At 44.6% G+C, this 16,600-nt stretch overlaps 1 protein-coding gene across 15 annotated transcripts in view; it reads right to left on the reverse strand.

Annotated features, from left to right (window-relative positions):
• The window catches only part of KANK1 (KN motif and ankyrin repeat domains 1), a 240,089-nt gene that overhangs the window by 30,960 nt on the left and 192,529 nt on the right, over nucleotides 1-16,600 (reverse strand). For 9 of the 15 annotated variants that reach the window (XM_025359369.1, XM_025359367.1, XM_025359377.1 and 6 more), the window contains one exon: nucleotides 1,682-4,342. In XM_025359369.1, coding sequence (XP_025215154.1) covers nucleotides 1,682-4,342 — 2,661 coding nt within the window. Of the gene's footprint in view, nucleotides 1-1,681; nucleotides 4,343-7,101; nucleotides 7,679-16,600 lie in introns of those variants that run through there. The other 6 variants (XM_025359378.1, XM_025359372.1, XM_025359379.1 and 3 more) reach the window with 4 other exon arrangements.

Raw genomic sequence — 16,600 nt, forward strand, 5'->3', positions numbered from 1 at the left:
AAGGAAAGTGGAAACTTAGGAAGATATAAAAATAATATATTTCAGTCTATTTTAATCATTGCTCCATCGGACACTAATAGTCAGAAAGACTGGAATTTCTGTGGATGGCTTACTTAAGTCTGTATTACATATTTTCAAGTAAAATTAATCTAATGCAAACTCTTTCCCAGGTCACACTGATTGATGAGAATTGGAGAGCCAGAAACAGAAGCCAGGCAGTATGGTCCCAAGCTGAGGATAATGTTATACACTGTGAGAGGCAGTGCACGTGGTCACAAGCAAAATCAGGTTGGTGAGGCTCACAGGGAATTACTGTAAGTCATAAAATCATCCAGGTCAGTTTTCTGATAATTAGCTTCAATTTCAAGAAGGAAGGGTGAGCAGGAATCCCAATGAATACGAGAAAGAATAAGAAAGACAAAAATGTAAGTGCCTATCAGACCAGGTGCAGTGGCTAATGTCTGTAATCCCACCACTTGGGGAGGCTGAGGCAGGTAGATCACCTGAGGTCAGGAGTTCGAGACCAGCCTGACCAATATGGTGAAACCCCATCTCTACTAAAATACAAAAAGGTGGCTGGGTATAGTGGTGGGCACCTGCAGTCCCAGCTACGCGGGAGGCTGAGACACAAGAATCGCCTGTACCCGGGAGGCAAAGGTTGCAGTGAGCCAAGATGGCACCTCTACACTCCAGCCTGGGGGACACGGCAACTCTGTCTTTAAAAAAAAAAAAAAAAAGTAAGCACCTATACAAATGAAGACTGGGAAAAGACTCCCTTCTCTCCAAGTTCTTGCTCAAGGGTCCCTTCTTTGCCCACCTCATCTCAAACAGCCCTCACCCTGACTACTACCACTTGCTGTTCCCACAACTGGAGTTAATTTCTTCACAGTATTTATCACCTCCTGACATATTATAGGTCTACTGTCTATCTCCTGCACCCCACCTAGAATGTAAGCACCGCAGGGACAGAGGCTCTGTTCTTGTTTTGTTCACACTGTATTCACAGCCTATACCTATGCTTGAGACCGAGTAGAAATCTAAGTAACAATTTTTACTTCATATTTTTTTAGAGATGGAGGTCTCACCATGTTGCCTAGGCTGGCCTCAAATTCCTGGGTTCTAGCAATCCTCCCGCCTCAGCCTCCAGAGTAACTGGAACTACAGATGTGTACCATTGCACCTGGCTCAAATTCAATAATTATTTGCTGAATTTAACGAATGAATTAATGGAGTCTCTCCTCTCATAAACGTTTTAACTGAAAACATTTTATGTCAGCATTTCTAATTGATAATATACTGGTAATAGTGGGTACAAACAGGGTAGGATTTTTTTAAAGGCAGTTCTATAAATAATGAGCAAGTAAATAACTGAAAGACAAAGAATAAAGCATCTTACCAAACTAGCAGCCCCAGAAGACAACCTCTAGGCCAGCCAACACCAGTTTACTTTTCTTCCAGCGTTAGTCCTCAGCCAGAGGCCAGTGAGGCTACCAGATAATAAGAATCAGCAGAGGTGCTTATGGATTTTGATTCTTAGTTTTCATTCTACAGATTACCACTCTAAAGCTTTCTCCATTTCTCCTCCAAAAATGGTTCCAGCAGTTAAAAAATAATCCTTAGCTCCTGGAAAGACATTTTCCCCCAATCTTCCTCATTCCCAGGTCCTCAGGGTACCACCTACCTGTGATTTTACCCAGACTGGTTTTCTGGAAGTCAGGGTTCCTCAGCTCTTCAGTGCTTGCAGATTTCATGACAGAGTTGATAGACGACAGGGTGCTGATGAGCTGAGAGTTGAGGCAGCCAATCTGTGAGTGAGGCTCCCCGAAAGCTTCTGCCAGTTCACTGTAGTTCTCAGCCAGCAGTGTCTGCTGTTCTGCCAGCAGCTTCTGGATGCGCTCAATGTAGTGATCCAGGCCGGTCATCATTCCAGGTGGAGCCTGGGGCTGGGAGTTCTCCAGAGACTCCCCTACAGGGTCATCCCCAACCCCCACGCTCCTTCTGCTGGCTGTCAGCCCCACAGTCAACTGTGGTGGCCCACAAGCTATGGTCCTCATTTTGAGACCAACCAGATAGTTGTCATTAATATTTATCTGCCCCACACCTGACTCTTTGGTCTTCACAGCTGATGGCCTGTCAAACCCAGAATGGCCAGAAAGCAATGTTCCAACACCAATGGACCGCGTCTTGGTGGAGGAGTTGATGTCCTTGACACGGCCTTCTCCTACAGCTACTGTCCGCGTCTCCACAGTCTGGGTGCTGGTCTGCTTGTCCAAAGTGCTTAGGCAAGTGTTGGTGCAGGAATCTATGAGGGTGGCCGTCTCGGTGTTGGTGAACTGGTGCACCTGTTCCAAATCCGTGCTAGTGTCCTGGTCTGCGGTACGAGGCACTGCCATGACGGCAGCTTCCACTTGGCCAACAGCCTCAGTGTTCACGCCCCGGGAGGCACACTCCTTTGGAGAGCAGACAGTCACGTCAACAGAACAATCTCCACAACCGATAGACCGCACTTCTTTGAGATTCAAGTTTGTCTTGAGGAGTGTGAGGTCATTCACAGACTCCTCTGTGTTGCTGCCTGTTTCGCAGATGCTGACTTCCACACTCACACTCTTGTCACACATTTCCACAGACCTCCCAACACAACGGTCGTGCATTTCCACCCTCTCCTTAACAATCCACCAATTCATGGGCAGCTCAGGCCCTACGACTTTGTTCTTACATTCGGGCTGGCAGGAGATGCCTACACTGTTTGTTTCCACGGAGGTCCCAACACACGTGTCCACCAGGTCTGTGTGACTGCCGACCATTTGGTCTCTGGTCTGCACTACCGCCTCCACCACCTTACTGAAAACAAGTGGCTGGGCCATCGTGGCTTTGTCAACCTTTTTCCTCGATCCAGCAGCCTGCAGCTCTTGTTTTAGTTTAGTCATCTCCCGGTCATGGGTGGTTTCTCTAAGCTGTACTTCTAGGCGATAGATCTTTTCCTTCAAGGCTTCTATGGTCTGCTGTTGCAGCTCAATTTCTTTGTCAGCTTCAGTCGTCACTCCAAGCATGGCTTCTGTCACACTGACCCCACAATTCCTCATCTCAGTAAGTGTCCCTACAGCTGCATCCTTACAGGACCTGGAGCCTCTGTGGTACACGATGATGTCATTCATGTTCTCCTCGGCACCCACAGCCACAGACCGGCACTCTCCATTCTCCCTGAACTCTGAGGAGGCCTCACAGCTGCTGTCCTGGATCTTCTGCTCCAGGGCTTGCATGTCTGCTGTAAGCTGCCGGAACTCCTTTATCCTCTGGGTGCTCTGTTCTACGCTCTCCATTTCTTCCTCCTCATAGTCGATGTATAGTTCCCCGCCACTTCTTCGGGCCTGGGAGAGCTGTTCCAGCTGGGAGGCGTTCCCTGCACTGTAGGACCGCTTCCTCACACCATAGACATTGTTCTGGGATGCAGCCCTTTGGTTTTTCAGCTGTGAGGCCAACTGCCTTTTCTCTTCTTGCAAGACAGAGATCTTTACCTGGAGCACAGGGATGGTTCGCACCTGCTCCTCCAGTTCCTTCAGGCGTTTCAGAGCAATGGCCATCTGCTCACGGATGTGCTGCAGGTGCATAGGGCTCACGTTGGTCACTGGGGTGGAGATCCCTGAGCTCAGGGGGCTGTGGCGGATGGAGCTCCCCATGGAGGAAGTGGTGGGAGCAGCTGGGGCATAGCCACCATAATCCCCATTACCTTGGTATCCATTGTGAAGCTGGTGTATGGCAGGATTGTGGTTTCCAGAACCCACAAAAGAGGGGAGGGAGCTTGTGGAGCCCATGCCTCCAAAACTGGCCAGCCTGGGCCTCCTGAACTCACCTGGTGTCATCTGCATGGTGGCTCTCTCCTGTTCCAATCTTCTCCGGGTCTCCATCAGTGTCTTGGTGACATGAAGGTTATGCTTTGGGAGTTGTGGTGAGGGAGGTGGCAGCTGTTGATTTTCTGGGATGGTAAGAAAAGGGAGTGAGGTCTCCAGAGGGGCAGGTGGCTTTGAGATTGGAGTTGACGTAACTTGGCGTCTGGCTAGGAGGAAGTCGGGGCACTGCTTGTTGTCATCACTGTTGGAGGATGAGAGGGATTCGGTGGAAGTCCATATACCTTGCTGACCAGATGTGGTCCTGGGTTCTGGGCATGGCACGGATGGCTTCCGCCTCTTCTGGATGTTCAGTCTTTTGATGGTGTTTCCCTTCTGTATGTCATCCACATATTTGAGGAAATCTAAGTCTAGCTGATAACCATAGGGGGTCTCCACAAAGTAAGGGTCTTTTGGTTCCTTGTCCTGGTCTCCATTCAGAATATCATCTGCTTTTCCTAGAAGAGGGAGAAAAGAATATTATAATGACACGCAATACACATAATGGTAAAAACTAGTATTTGTGTTTGTTGCAGTACAGCAAGCTGGTATGATTTTAAGAGTTGACACACCTATGTTGTAAACCTGGATCTACAACAACTGGGTAAGCAAGTTTTTTTTTTTTTTTGAGACAGGTCACTCTGTCACCCAGGCTGGAGTTGCAATGGCGCGATCTCGGCTCACTGTAGCCTCCGCCTCCCGGGATCAAGCAATTCTCTCCTATCTCAGCCTCCTGAGTTGCTGGGATTATAGAGGCACACCACCATGCCTGGCTAATTTTTACATTTTTAGTAGAGACAGGGTTTCACCATGTTGGCCAGGCTGGTCTGGAACTCCTGACCTTAGGTGATCCACCCTCCCCGGCCTCCCAAACTGCTGGGATTACGGGCATGAGTCACTGCACCTGGCCTGGGTAAGCAAGTTAATAAACCTCTCTGAACTTCAGTTTCTCCCTGAGTAAAAACGGAGATGCAAATATTTAACTCACAGGCTTAAAACAATGTAATGAGATAATGATTGTATTATTTTTTAAAATTTTATCTTAGATTCAGGGAGTGCATGTGCAGGCTTGTTACATGGATCTATTGTGTAATGATGAGCTTTGAGCTTCTAGTGTATACATCACCCAAATAGTGAACACTGTACCCAATAGGTAATTTTTCAACCCTCACTCCCCTCCTTCCCTACTTTTGTAGTCTAAAATGTCTACTATTTCCATCTTTTTCCATCTTTATGTCCATCAGTACTCAGAGATAATGATTTCAACGAGTCAAGCACACAGTAAGTCCTTACTATTTTTAAAAGAATTCATTATAAAAGACACGAAAGGCCGGGCATGGTGGCTCACTCCTATAATCCTAGCCCTTTGGGAGGCCAAGGTGGGTGGATCACCTGAGATCAAGAGTTTGAGACCAGCCTGGCCAACACGTGGTAAAACCTCGTCTCTACTAAAAATACAAAAATTGGCTGGGCATGGTGGCAGGTGCCTGTAATCCCAGTTGCTCAGGAGGCTGAGGCGGGAGAATCACTTGAATCCAGGAGGTGGAGGTTGCAGTAAGCCGAGATCGCGCCATTGCACTCCAGCCTGGGCAACAGAGCAAAAACTCTGTCTCAAAAAAAAAAAAAAAGACATGAAAGCATTGTCTAGTAGATAATTTCATTGGTCATCTAAAGTCTCTTTGAATATAGACAGCAGACATTAAGATTCCTGTTTTTCAAAGTGTTATCTGAGGCACACAAAAAAACCAAAAGTCAGCAGCAGACAGATAAAGTCAGCAGCAGAACCAGGAGGCCTGGGATGAGATGTCCTTGCCCCTGTCTTTTGCAGACTGGGCTGCCTTTCTAAATGGAGGCCAAGGGCACTCAGCTCCTGACTACCTCCACAGGATTACAATTTGCCTTGACACCTCCCTGGCTGAGAAAGCTGGGGCATGGGATATTTAGTGATTAACTCTGGCAGCAAGGGTACAGGCACACAGAAGAAAGACTTCAACTCTATTTCGTGTCTTCCACTTCTCAGTTTCTCTCCTCATTTAAAAACAAAACCAAACCCTGTCTTAACTATAGGAAAAGTTTTCTCCGTGTTGACTTCTTTTGGACAAAACATTCCCTATCCCAGGAACACCTTGTTTTGTATTGTGATGAGTTCAAACAGATGCAAAGAATGAAGATAAGGGCAAAACCTACATACTCCAACCACTGGGTCATGTGGCATTCAGTAAATACTACTTAAGGCCAAACCAGACATTTAAAAGAGGAAACACAAGAACCTTTCAAAGCACAGACCTTGTCGCTGACCTGGGCTATGCATTTCAAATTTAAAAGCAAGGTCATTTTTATTTGTTTAAATTGTAGGATCAAGTCATGTGTTGTGTTTTCCCAGAGCCACACTAACAAGCCGTGCATTTTTAGAGCTATGGAAAGAACCCAAAAGCAATGAGTGAAAATGTAAGCCATCAGTGTCCTTGCCCTCTTCTGAGTATACAAACCCACTTGACGGCTGTCAAGTTTGAAAGAACTTCCAGCAAACCTGGTTGCTGTCCGCCCTCCCAACCCCCAGCACTGCCGAACATTTACACCGCCAGTGTGAATGCTCTGAAGAACACTTCTGTCTCCATCTGCCCGCTTTCTTCTCAAATGTTGGAAAGAAAAGTACAAAAATGTTTGCCAAGCAGAGGAATAAAAAGGACATATATTCTTTATGTCCCAATTTAAAACAATATTATATTGTTCTAGCTGTTTGATTCTAACACGTGTGGGAAGTGAATTCTATGTGAAAGAAGTGCCCAGCAGCGGTCATGCCCTAGCCTAAGAATGGGAGGGCTGGCCGGGGGCGCTGTGCCTGGAAATTTATGCTCATGTTCATAGTGCTCATGTTAATAGAATGTAGCTGTCTTTCTCTCTTTCCTTTTTAGCTTTCATCTCCACATGGAGAAGGTGATCACTCAAAATATGCAGCCAGACCTGTTTCCAGTACTGTCTGAAATTCCATAAACAAAGAGAAACTACAGCTTGGGTGTCAGACAGGCAGGCTAATCTGGCCCACCCGGGATGTGTGTGTGTGAGCCGGTGAGTCTAAGCTGGACCCCTGTAGACCTGTGGGGTCGCTGTGGTCGAGTAAAGTGGCCAAGCAGCGCGCAGCCTTCCCGGTCACCCTCGCCCAAGGCCCCCCGGGGATTCGGCCAGCGGTGACCGCCCCACGCCACTCGCAGCTCACCTACCAGGTGGCGCCCGCTGCGCTCTCTGCCGGCCCGCGCTGCACCGCACACCAGCTCGCTCCCAGCTCACCAGGACCCAGCCTCAGACGTCCTCGATCCTCACCCCACAAGGAAGTTTCAACATTCGTGTAAACTTAGCCAGCCACGCACAAATGCCATAGGCTGAGTTTTCACCAATGAAGTCTCCCTCCGGCTGCAGTGACACCACCCCCAGCACACTCAGCCGTTCCGCATTCCTTGTTTTCTTAATGAAAACAGGAAACCGGGATCTTCTGAAAATGTGTGTTCTTCACTCCAGTTTTGCCAGTTGATTTTTAAATAAAGCTAGCACTTCAAGCATCTCTACAGAGAGGCTCTGTTTTTCCTATACGAGTCACTTCTTCATGAAAGAGTCTGTGTTCTCCTGCTCAGCCCTCGGTCACCTGAGGAGGTGCAGAGGCACAATCAGCCCCACTGTTCTCTGTGGATTCTCAGGGTCCCAGCAGCACTCACTGGTTTCAGAGCACTGCAGGATTCTGCTCAGCCCTGGGCTCATGCCACGTGGCAAGTAGTTATCCTTTATCATTAATTTCAACTGAGCCTTTGCCACTGATGAAAGCTTCTTAAAAAATGAAACAAAAACAAACCTTTTTTTCCAGATACAAAAGTAGTACACGCTTGTAAAAAAAAAAAAAAAAAAGCCATATACAGATAATTTAAAGAACGTAAGAAAAGGCACTCAGATCTTACCATCTAGTGGCAAGCGTTAATATTTTGGTGTAACTCCTAGTTTTTCTATGTATTTATTAACATAGCTACTTTTCCCACTTAAGGATTTTCAGTAGGAAAGATGAACTGACTCAACATCAGTATTTAAAACACAACAAAACATATCACAGTTTTTACCAAAACCTAACTGGTCCATCTTTAGTTATTTCTTTAGTTCACCTTGTAGAAATCACAAAAGACATGGATCACGCTGAATTACCCCCAAATGAACTTTGGACTTCTGGGAATCAGGAGAGGTTAGAATTTAACCAAGTTAGGCTTGCTTATTTCCTAATACTGCTCAAACCAGGCTACCCAAAAGACTTGTAATTCAAGCTTCCTTCTCCAGCAAGTAAAAAAGTGAGATGTGTTTTCAAGGTGTCATTTTCACAAACAATTGTCCATGGTAAAAATTATTCTACAATAAAACTACCCAGTGTCATTATTTTTTTAATATCCTGCTTTCTAGTGTATGTTTGCATACATCAACATAAATTAGGCATTTATGAGCCCCTGATTTATTTCCAAACTTGAACAAGACCAAAGAACTTTTTTGTCTTTTGTACCAGACTGTAAGCATGCGGACAGCAAAAAATTTAATTAAAAAAATTTTTTTTTGGCAGGGAGCGCTAGCTCAGGCCTGTTATCCCAGCACTTCGGGAGACCAAGGAGGGTGGATCATCTGAAGGTCAGGAGTTCGAGACCAGCCTGGCCAACATGGTGAAACCCCATCTCTACTAAAACTATAAAAAATTACCCAAGCATAGTGGCGGGCACCTGTAATCCCAGCTACTCAGGCTAAGGCAGGAGAATCGTTTGAACCTGGGAGGTGAAGGCTGCAGTGAGCTGAGAACACTGCAATTATATATATACACACACACACATATATATACACACACATACATATATATATATATATATATTTTTTTTTTTTAATTGCTTCCTCTCCCAACCACCCACCAACTATCAATATGCTGGGAAGAAAGGAGATGTTTAACAATGTTTACTGAAGGAATAAATAACTGAATATATAGTATAACATAATAATCTTGCTAGAGTACAGTGGCACCATCTTGGCTCACTGCAACCTCCGCCTCCCTGGTTCAAGGGATTCTCCTGCCTCAGCCTCCCGAGGAGCTGGGATTACAGGCGCGTGCCACCATGCTCAGCTAATTTTTGTATTTTTAGTACAGATGGGGCTTCACTATATTGGCCAGGCTGATCTCAAACTCCTGACCTCAGGTAATCTGCCTGCCTTGGCCTCCCAAAGTGCTAAGATTACAGCTGTGAGCCACTGTGCCTGGCCAACAGTATAAGAGAATAAACTTTGAAAAACATCTTGATGCTCTGAAGACAGAAGTTGTTTGTTAAATATTAGTGTTAAGGACATTTCTTACATGATACTATTTCACTTGTTATCTTTAGGTTGTGGAATTATAGGTGATTTTTATTTTGTTCTTTATATTTTATAATTTTTACAACACATGGGTATTTGTCCTTTTTTTTTTTGAGACAGGGTCCACTCTGTTGCCCAGGCTAGAGTGTGGTGGTACGATCATGGCTCACTATAGTCTCTATCCCCTGGGCTCAAGTGATCCTCCTGCCTCAGCTTCCTGAGTAGCTGGGAACTACAGGTATGTAGCACCATGCCTGACAATTTTAATTTTTATTTATTTATTTTTATTTTTTATTTTTAGTAGAGACGAGGTCTTGCTATTTTGCTCAGGCTGGTCTTGAACTCCTGGCCTCAAGCCCCTCCCACCTCAGTCTCTCAAAATGCTGGGATTACAGGTATGAGCCACTATACCTGGCCTGGGCATTTGTCTTAAAATATGTTACAAGAAGTCACTGTTTGGAAGGCAAATGGAATTGATTGCAATAAACTGAGAAAGTTCATTTGGGAGGTGAATGAATGGGGGCAAAGACAGCTTGATGTTCTTTAGTATACATCATCCCCTCCTTCCACACTAATGGGGGCAAATAAAAGTCTATAAGCAGAAGTGTCATGTAGTATACCCCAGGAACCTCCATTAAAAAAACAGAAATAATTCTTTCATCTATGTTCTTATTTGTGCCTTCCTCCGTCCTGCTGCCTGGAATGCAGATGTGATGACTAGAACACTAGTGTAACTTTGAAACATGAGTTCATATCTAGGGTGGAGGAACAATGTACCAGAAGGAACTTGGGCCTCAAAGGACTTTGTGGATCAGAGCTACTATAACATTCCTGAAAAGCCTACCTCTATACTTTTAAGTGAAAAAGATACAAAGGTCTATTTTGTTTTAGATATTGTTTGTTTTGGTCTTGTTTACTTGGCGTTACACTGAATTCTAACAGATACTGCAGTTACTTCCCCCATTCCCTCTCAAAAATTAAGACTAGATCTTAAAAAGGAGAAAGATGCTAAATGATTAACTGGAAAAGTGTCACAATAAAACTTAAATTATTCAGGATGAAGAGGAAGTATAAAAACAACACTTTTGCCTGGCAGCGGTGGCTCACGCCTGTAATCCCAGCACTTTGGGAGGCCAAGGTGGGCAGATTGCCTGAGGTCAGGAGTTCAAGACCAGTCTGGCCAACATGGTGAAACTAGGTCTCTACTAAAAACGCAAAACATTTAGCCAGGCGTGGTGGTGTGCACCTGTAATCCCAGTTTTTCAGGAGGCTAAGGCAGGGGAATTGCTTAAACCAGGAAGGTGGAAGTTGCAGTGAGCCAAGATCACGCCACTGCACTCCAGCCTGGGCGACAGAGCGAGACTCCATCTTAAAAAAAAAAAAAAAAGTTAAAAAAAAAACTCTACCTGGGTTAATAAAGAGACTGTTAACTGCTTTAAAAGTCTTTTTGGACTAACAGAACTATGCCTGCTTTCGCACAGTCAAAATTCCACTGGCTATATCTGCAACTGAAATCCTGAGAGTAACAGCTTCCAACTAAATATTCTGGAATTGGAGGGCTGTCCCTGGTGTTTACAAGAATTTTTTGAATGTCTGGAAATCCAGCGGTGGAGACTGCTCCTGGCACCACCTCTACCTTCATTATATAAACATTTATTGAAAGCTTAACTGGGTACAGAAAATGGTCCTATTCAGTGTAAGGAGTAGGAGGAAAAATTTATAAGAAATAAAATAAGATACAGTCTAGCTGAGAGATGACTACCAAACACCCTTAACATAACACTAATTGAGACCAGTTACAAAGGCATATGTCAACAATGCAGGCAGGGAGCAGAGACTCATGCCTGTAATCCCAGCACTTTGGGAGGCCAGGGTAGGCAGTTCACTTGAGGTCATGAGTTTGAGACCAGCCTGGCCAACATGGTGAAACCCTGTCTCTACTAAAAATACAAAAATTAGCCAGGTATGGTGGTGCATGCCTGTAATCCCAGCTACTTGGGAGGCGGAATGCAGGAGAATCGCTTTAACTTAAGAGGCGGAGGTTGCAGTGAACCGAGATCGCACCACTGTATTCCAGCCTGGGCGACAGAGAAAGATTCAGTCTAAAAAAATCCAAAACACAACAACCCTGACCCCACTCTGAAAAACCAAAACACAGTGCAGTATGAAAGTATGTAAACTAGTGATCAGAACAGAACCAAGTTAACCAGAGATGAGTTCTGAAGACAACGTAAATGACAGAGTAAAAAGGTGAAGGGCCAGGGCAGCACCTGTTGGTGCTGCTGAAGGAATGCCAAGGTTAGACAAGGAGAAGACGATGAGTAGAGGCCACCAATCTCACAGCCTGGAGCAGGGCAAGTTTTTCCACTGAAACTAGGGACTAAAAGGCGTCAACAAAGAGTGTCTTGACAATTGTGTGTGTGTGAGACTGAGGTAGGGAAAGAGGCTAAATTCAATGGGACCAGTTAAAATGTTACAATACCCAGGGGGCAGTGTAGACTGAATAAAACATTTATTCACACATTCAACTTACATTTATAATTGATATTGATAATAAAGGCACATGAATTAGTATCTACTTTCTGTCTCTCTCTATCTCTCTAGTTTTCTGTGGATCTTCACTTACTATTTAGCATGTACTGTTCTAGGAGCTGGGAACACTGAACAAAAGGGACAAAGCCTCCGCTCTCGCAAGGCTCACAGTCTACTGGGGAGGGGGTGCATAGAAAAGTAATTAAAGGCAGAAGTGAAGCAAACAGCTACATGACAGCTGTCATTGCCAGGAATTATACCAGTGTCTCAAGGTAAGTGGATGGACTGCTAACTAACACTGGGCTCCATGTCGTCTTAGGTTGGCATCATCTCTGAGCAAACTTACTCCTAGACACCAAGGGTCACAGAGTCCATTTCCTCCCTCTCTCTCCCAACTAAGTTTGCACAGTCTGCAATTTGGGGTAACCAAACACCAATGTGACGGCATCAATTAGAGAAAACTCTCCAAGTTCAGACCAAATTCCCATGTGTTCAGAGAAAAGGTGAAATCAACAAACTGATGGCAAGTCTGCTCCTTATTTATATATTTATCTCCTATAAAACTTAGTGCTCTGTGAGAGGGGCCCAATTTACAGCCTCGAGAACAGTGAGACATTTGCTTGCAATTCTTCTGCATTAACAAAGTGAAATGGAGTTACGGGTATTTCAACAATCATTCATCTAGATTCATAAAGTACTATATGATTTTAACTTTCAGTGAAACTAAACTTGCTGTCCAAATAATACGTGGTTTGGAAAGACATAAAAATTAACGTACTTACCAGGAAGAAGATTAGATCACAGGAGACTAGTCTGGGAGTACTAACCTGCTTGCAGTAATTCTCAACTGGAGGTAATTTTTCTTTTAAACCAACCGAACGAGGCGTGGAGGTGATTTTGCCCCATGAAGAGACATTTGGCAATGCCTGAAGATATTTATCCTTGTCACTGCTTGGGGTGCTACTGGAATCTAGTGTGTAGAGAGAGGCCAGAGCTGCTGCACACATTCTGCCATGCACAAGACAGGCCCTCCCTCCCCCAACAAAGAATTATCTAGCCCATAATGTCAGTAGCGCTGAGGCTGAGACAGCCTGTGCTAGAGACAGTGAGAAGAATAAAAATTCACAGATAGCAACTGAAATTTTGGCTGTATAATCTGTAGTCTTCTGCTGGGCGCGGTGGCTCACGCCTGTAATCCCAGCACTTTACGAGGCGGAGGCAGGTGGATCACCTGAGGTGGAGAGTTCAAGAGCAGGCTGACCAACACGGAAAAACTCCATCTCTACCAAAAATACAAAATTAGCCGGGCATGGTGGTGCATGCCTGTAATCCTAGGTACTTGGGAGGCTGAGGCAGGAAAATCGCTTGAACCTGGGAGGCAAAGGTTGCGGTGAGCCAAGATCGTGCCATTGCACTCCAGCCTGGGCAAGAGCGAAACTCCGTCTCAGGAAAAAAACAAAACAAAACAAAACAAAACTGTACTCTTCAAGTCTTTCATTTCCTATTGGGGTCAATAACACTATGCTCAGGTGACAGAGTGACAAAAACGCCACTTTTGAGTAAAAAAAGCATTCAATACTTTTCTACATACTCTACCACAATGAGCCATTCTTTAACATGAGCAAAAAGCACTGGGGTGAAATAATGTGTCCTGTGGACTTTATAACGGAAGAGACTTTGATATTATTACTTTATCTATTAATTAGGACACACTGACTTCTTTGTTCTGATTTCACTGCTGCACACTCTAGGCCCAATTACTGACTGATGGTGCTGTGAAAAATAATCACACTCTTGTGCCACAACTTTCACACACTATTTATGTGTTTTTCTTCACCAGATACCACACCTGACTGTTGAAACTGAAGAACTTTGCTAATTCCCATTAATGTTATTGTCCCCTCTCAGATGAAGCATGAAGATTTTGCCTGAAGAGCTGAGTCAGTCCTAGAGAAGTACATAATTATCACAGATTTCCACATTTAAAAGCCCCAGAGTGTAAGCATCCTGCTGTTCAAAGCAGTCAAAAAGATTCCATGTCAGCAGGAAAGCAAAGTAGGATGAACTCAGGAAGAGAGGCAAGTTCTCATGAAGCTAATTACTCAGAGTATGAAAGTAATTAAGTTAGCACATCAACTTTTCCAAGAGTGGAAAGTGTTCTAAGAAGACAGGGAAGTACAACAGCGTCCTTCTGAACGGGTTTAGCAGGCGGCATCTCCTGATGACACTGTTCGCATTAAGCTCTTTGAGACCCAGCAGCTTCGCTTCCTATATCAAATTTGTGTGAGGAACACCATTTGTTAGAGAACACGCAATAAAAAGGGTAGCAATATGAGTGTTCCTCCTTCTGGCTTAAAAGAATGTATAGCAAATGAGATTTTCTTTTGCTCTTGCATTTACCAAAGAGTTCTTTTTAAGCCTGCTCTTTTCCCTCCCAGATAAAACCCACTCATTCAGTCATTCAAATGATGGGCACCTGCCAAGTGCTAGGCTTTTTCTAAGAAGCCTGAAATCCTTCTCCTCACAGTTTATAATGCCTATTGTAATTTCACCAATACCTCTTCAGGTTATAGGTAGGTAGGTAAGTATGTATTCATTCATTCTTTTAGAGACAGGGTCTCGCTCTGTCACCCAGGGTGGAGTGTAGTGGCACAGTCACAGCTCACTGCAGCCTTGAACTCCCCAGCTCAAGTGATCCTCCTGCCTCAGCCTCTCTAGTAGCTAGGACTACAGATGTGTGTCATCAAACTTGGCTAATTTTTAAATTTTTTATAGAGATGGGGTCCCACTATGTTGCCCAGGCTAGTATAGCTGTTTTAAATAGCTACCTAAACACTTCATGCAAATACAATTGTAACATTAAAGACAGCAAAAGTATTTGCCAGAAGTTCATAAGAAATATCAGGTCAGTTGACAAATATGTAGCATAACTGCAATTTTACAGGCTTGGTTTGTTTATATGATTAAGTTAGAATGTGGTGTTGCTTCCTGTACTCCTCTTTCTAACTCCTTTTGGCTTCTCCCCCCTCAATCTTTGGATTTCCTCTCATGGATACTCTTATCTTGACTTTTTTTTAACAGACATTAACTTGCACACTACTCCTATATCTTCCACTGTCTCTCATCACTACCCCTCTCCATACCAGCTCCATCTTCCATGTTTACCTGTTCCCACACTCCGTAAAGAGAATGCTGATCTAAGGAAGATGCAGTTGTTACACTGAAAGATGGACGTATTCTTTCATTCAGCAAATATTTATTAAGTGCCTGCAATAGGCCAAACACTGCTAGGTGCTAAGCAAAACAGACACAGAGCCTGTCTGGGTAGAACTTATGAAGCATAGGAGGAGACAGACAAGTGATCACATAAATAACAACCGTACTAAGTGTTGTGAAAGTAAAATACAGGCGTTAAGCTGGAACAGAGCAGGGACCCCGCCTAGGCTACGGGTGGGGAGGGTTCTTCAAGGGAGTGGTAGCTAAGGAATCCACCGGGCAGTGTGCTGGGGATGTGTGGAGGGATGGGAGAAATTCTAGGTAGAGGAAAGAGCATATGCAAAACCTGCCACTTTTAAGAACTGGGAAGGGGACTTTGCAAAGACTGCAGTGAGGCAGAAAGGGGACAGACAGAGCCCTAACCCAACAGCACCCTGGGGATCAAGTTTTTGCATCACAGATGCATTGGTAAGCTATTGAATGGTTTTAAACAAGGGAGTGAAATGATCAGATTTGCATTTTAATAAGATTGCTCTGGCTAGATGCTGGAGATTAAAATTCTCCTCAGTATCCTCCATTAGGGTTTCCATGGATTATTCAAGTCCCCATGAATTTTTGTCTAGGTATAACAAATTCCTTTGCACCATGTGAATTTTATCTACCCAATTAGAAAATAAGTGGTAATAGTAAGACAAGTTCTGATGGTACTCAGCCACTAGAACTTTGACACTGTCTGCATTTGGGCTAGCCAGCCTGTAGCCTTAACTCTGTCTGCCCCTAATACTTAGGAGGAAACTGAGAAGGCCCAACAAATTCCAGCTACTCTGGGCTGACCTGGAGACCAGGATCAGGTCTCCAGGCTTGTCTTCTAGGGCTGTTACCTCATTCTGCTACTAAAAAAAAAAAAATTTCTTTAAACCAGTGGATGACTCACCGCAGAGAAAAGTGATGGGATTCCTTTTCTGAAGGTTATTAAAGTATGAGAAATCTAACCTGGGAAGGACGGATATGGCATGAGTGAGGGCAGGAAGAAAGAGGAGACAACATTTTAGGGAATCCAGGTTCTGATTTAGCATGTTGAGATGCAGAACACAGACTTGCTCTGTGTTTGAAACTCTAGGATGGGAAGAGCAAGGACTGAAAATGCCCGTGAGGCTAAGACAATGCAGACCCTGGCAGCCAGCAAGTGTCTCTGGAGGCAGGAGAGAAAGGCGGGCAGCACGCTGTTTCCAGCTTTGTGTACCTCTCCACCCACACCTGACCAGGGCCTGAATTGGCCAATAGGGAAAGCTAAAGGCAGATGATAGGGTCTGGGGAACTTAAGCAATATACTCTGAAAATGCAAAACTTCTACCCACCAGATGGTCTCCGACAAGCTGAATTTCAGGTTGGCTTGCCTCTAGTATCCCAAGTGTTACTGCCTACCACAGATCTTGTTGCAGGTGACCCATACTGTCAGAGATAAATACATATCTAGAACTCAGATAACACCCTCTGCCTACCAGTTATTATTCTCAATCGTCATAAGACATCAGATTGGGGCCGGGCGCGGTGGCTCAAGCCTGTAATCCCAGCACTTTGGGAGGCCGAGACGGGCGGATCACGAG

Source organism: Theropithecus gelada, chromosome 15 (assembly GCF_003255815.1).
Source record: "Theropithecus gelada isolate Dixy chromosome 15, Tgel_1.0, whole genome shotgun sequence".
Classification (NCBI taxonomy): Eukaryota; Metazoa; Chordata; class Mammalia; order Primates; family Cercopithecidae; genus Theropithecus; species Theropithecus gelada.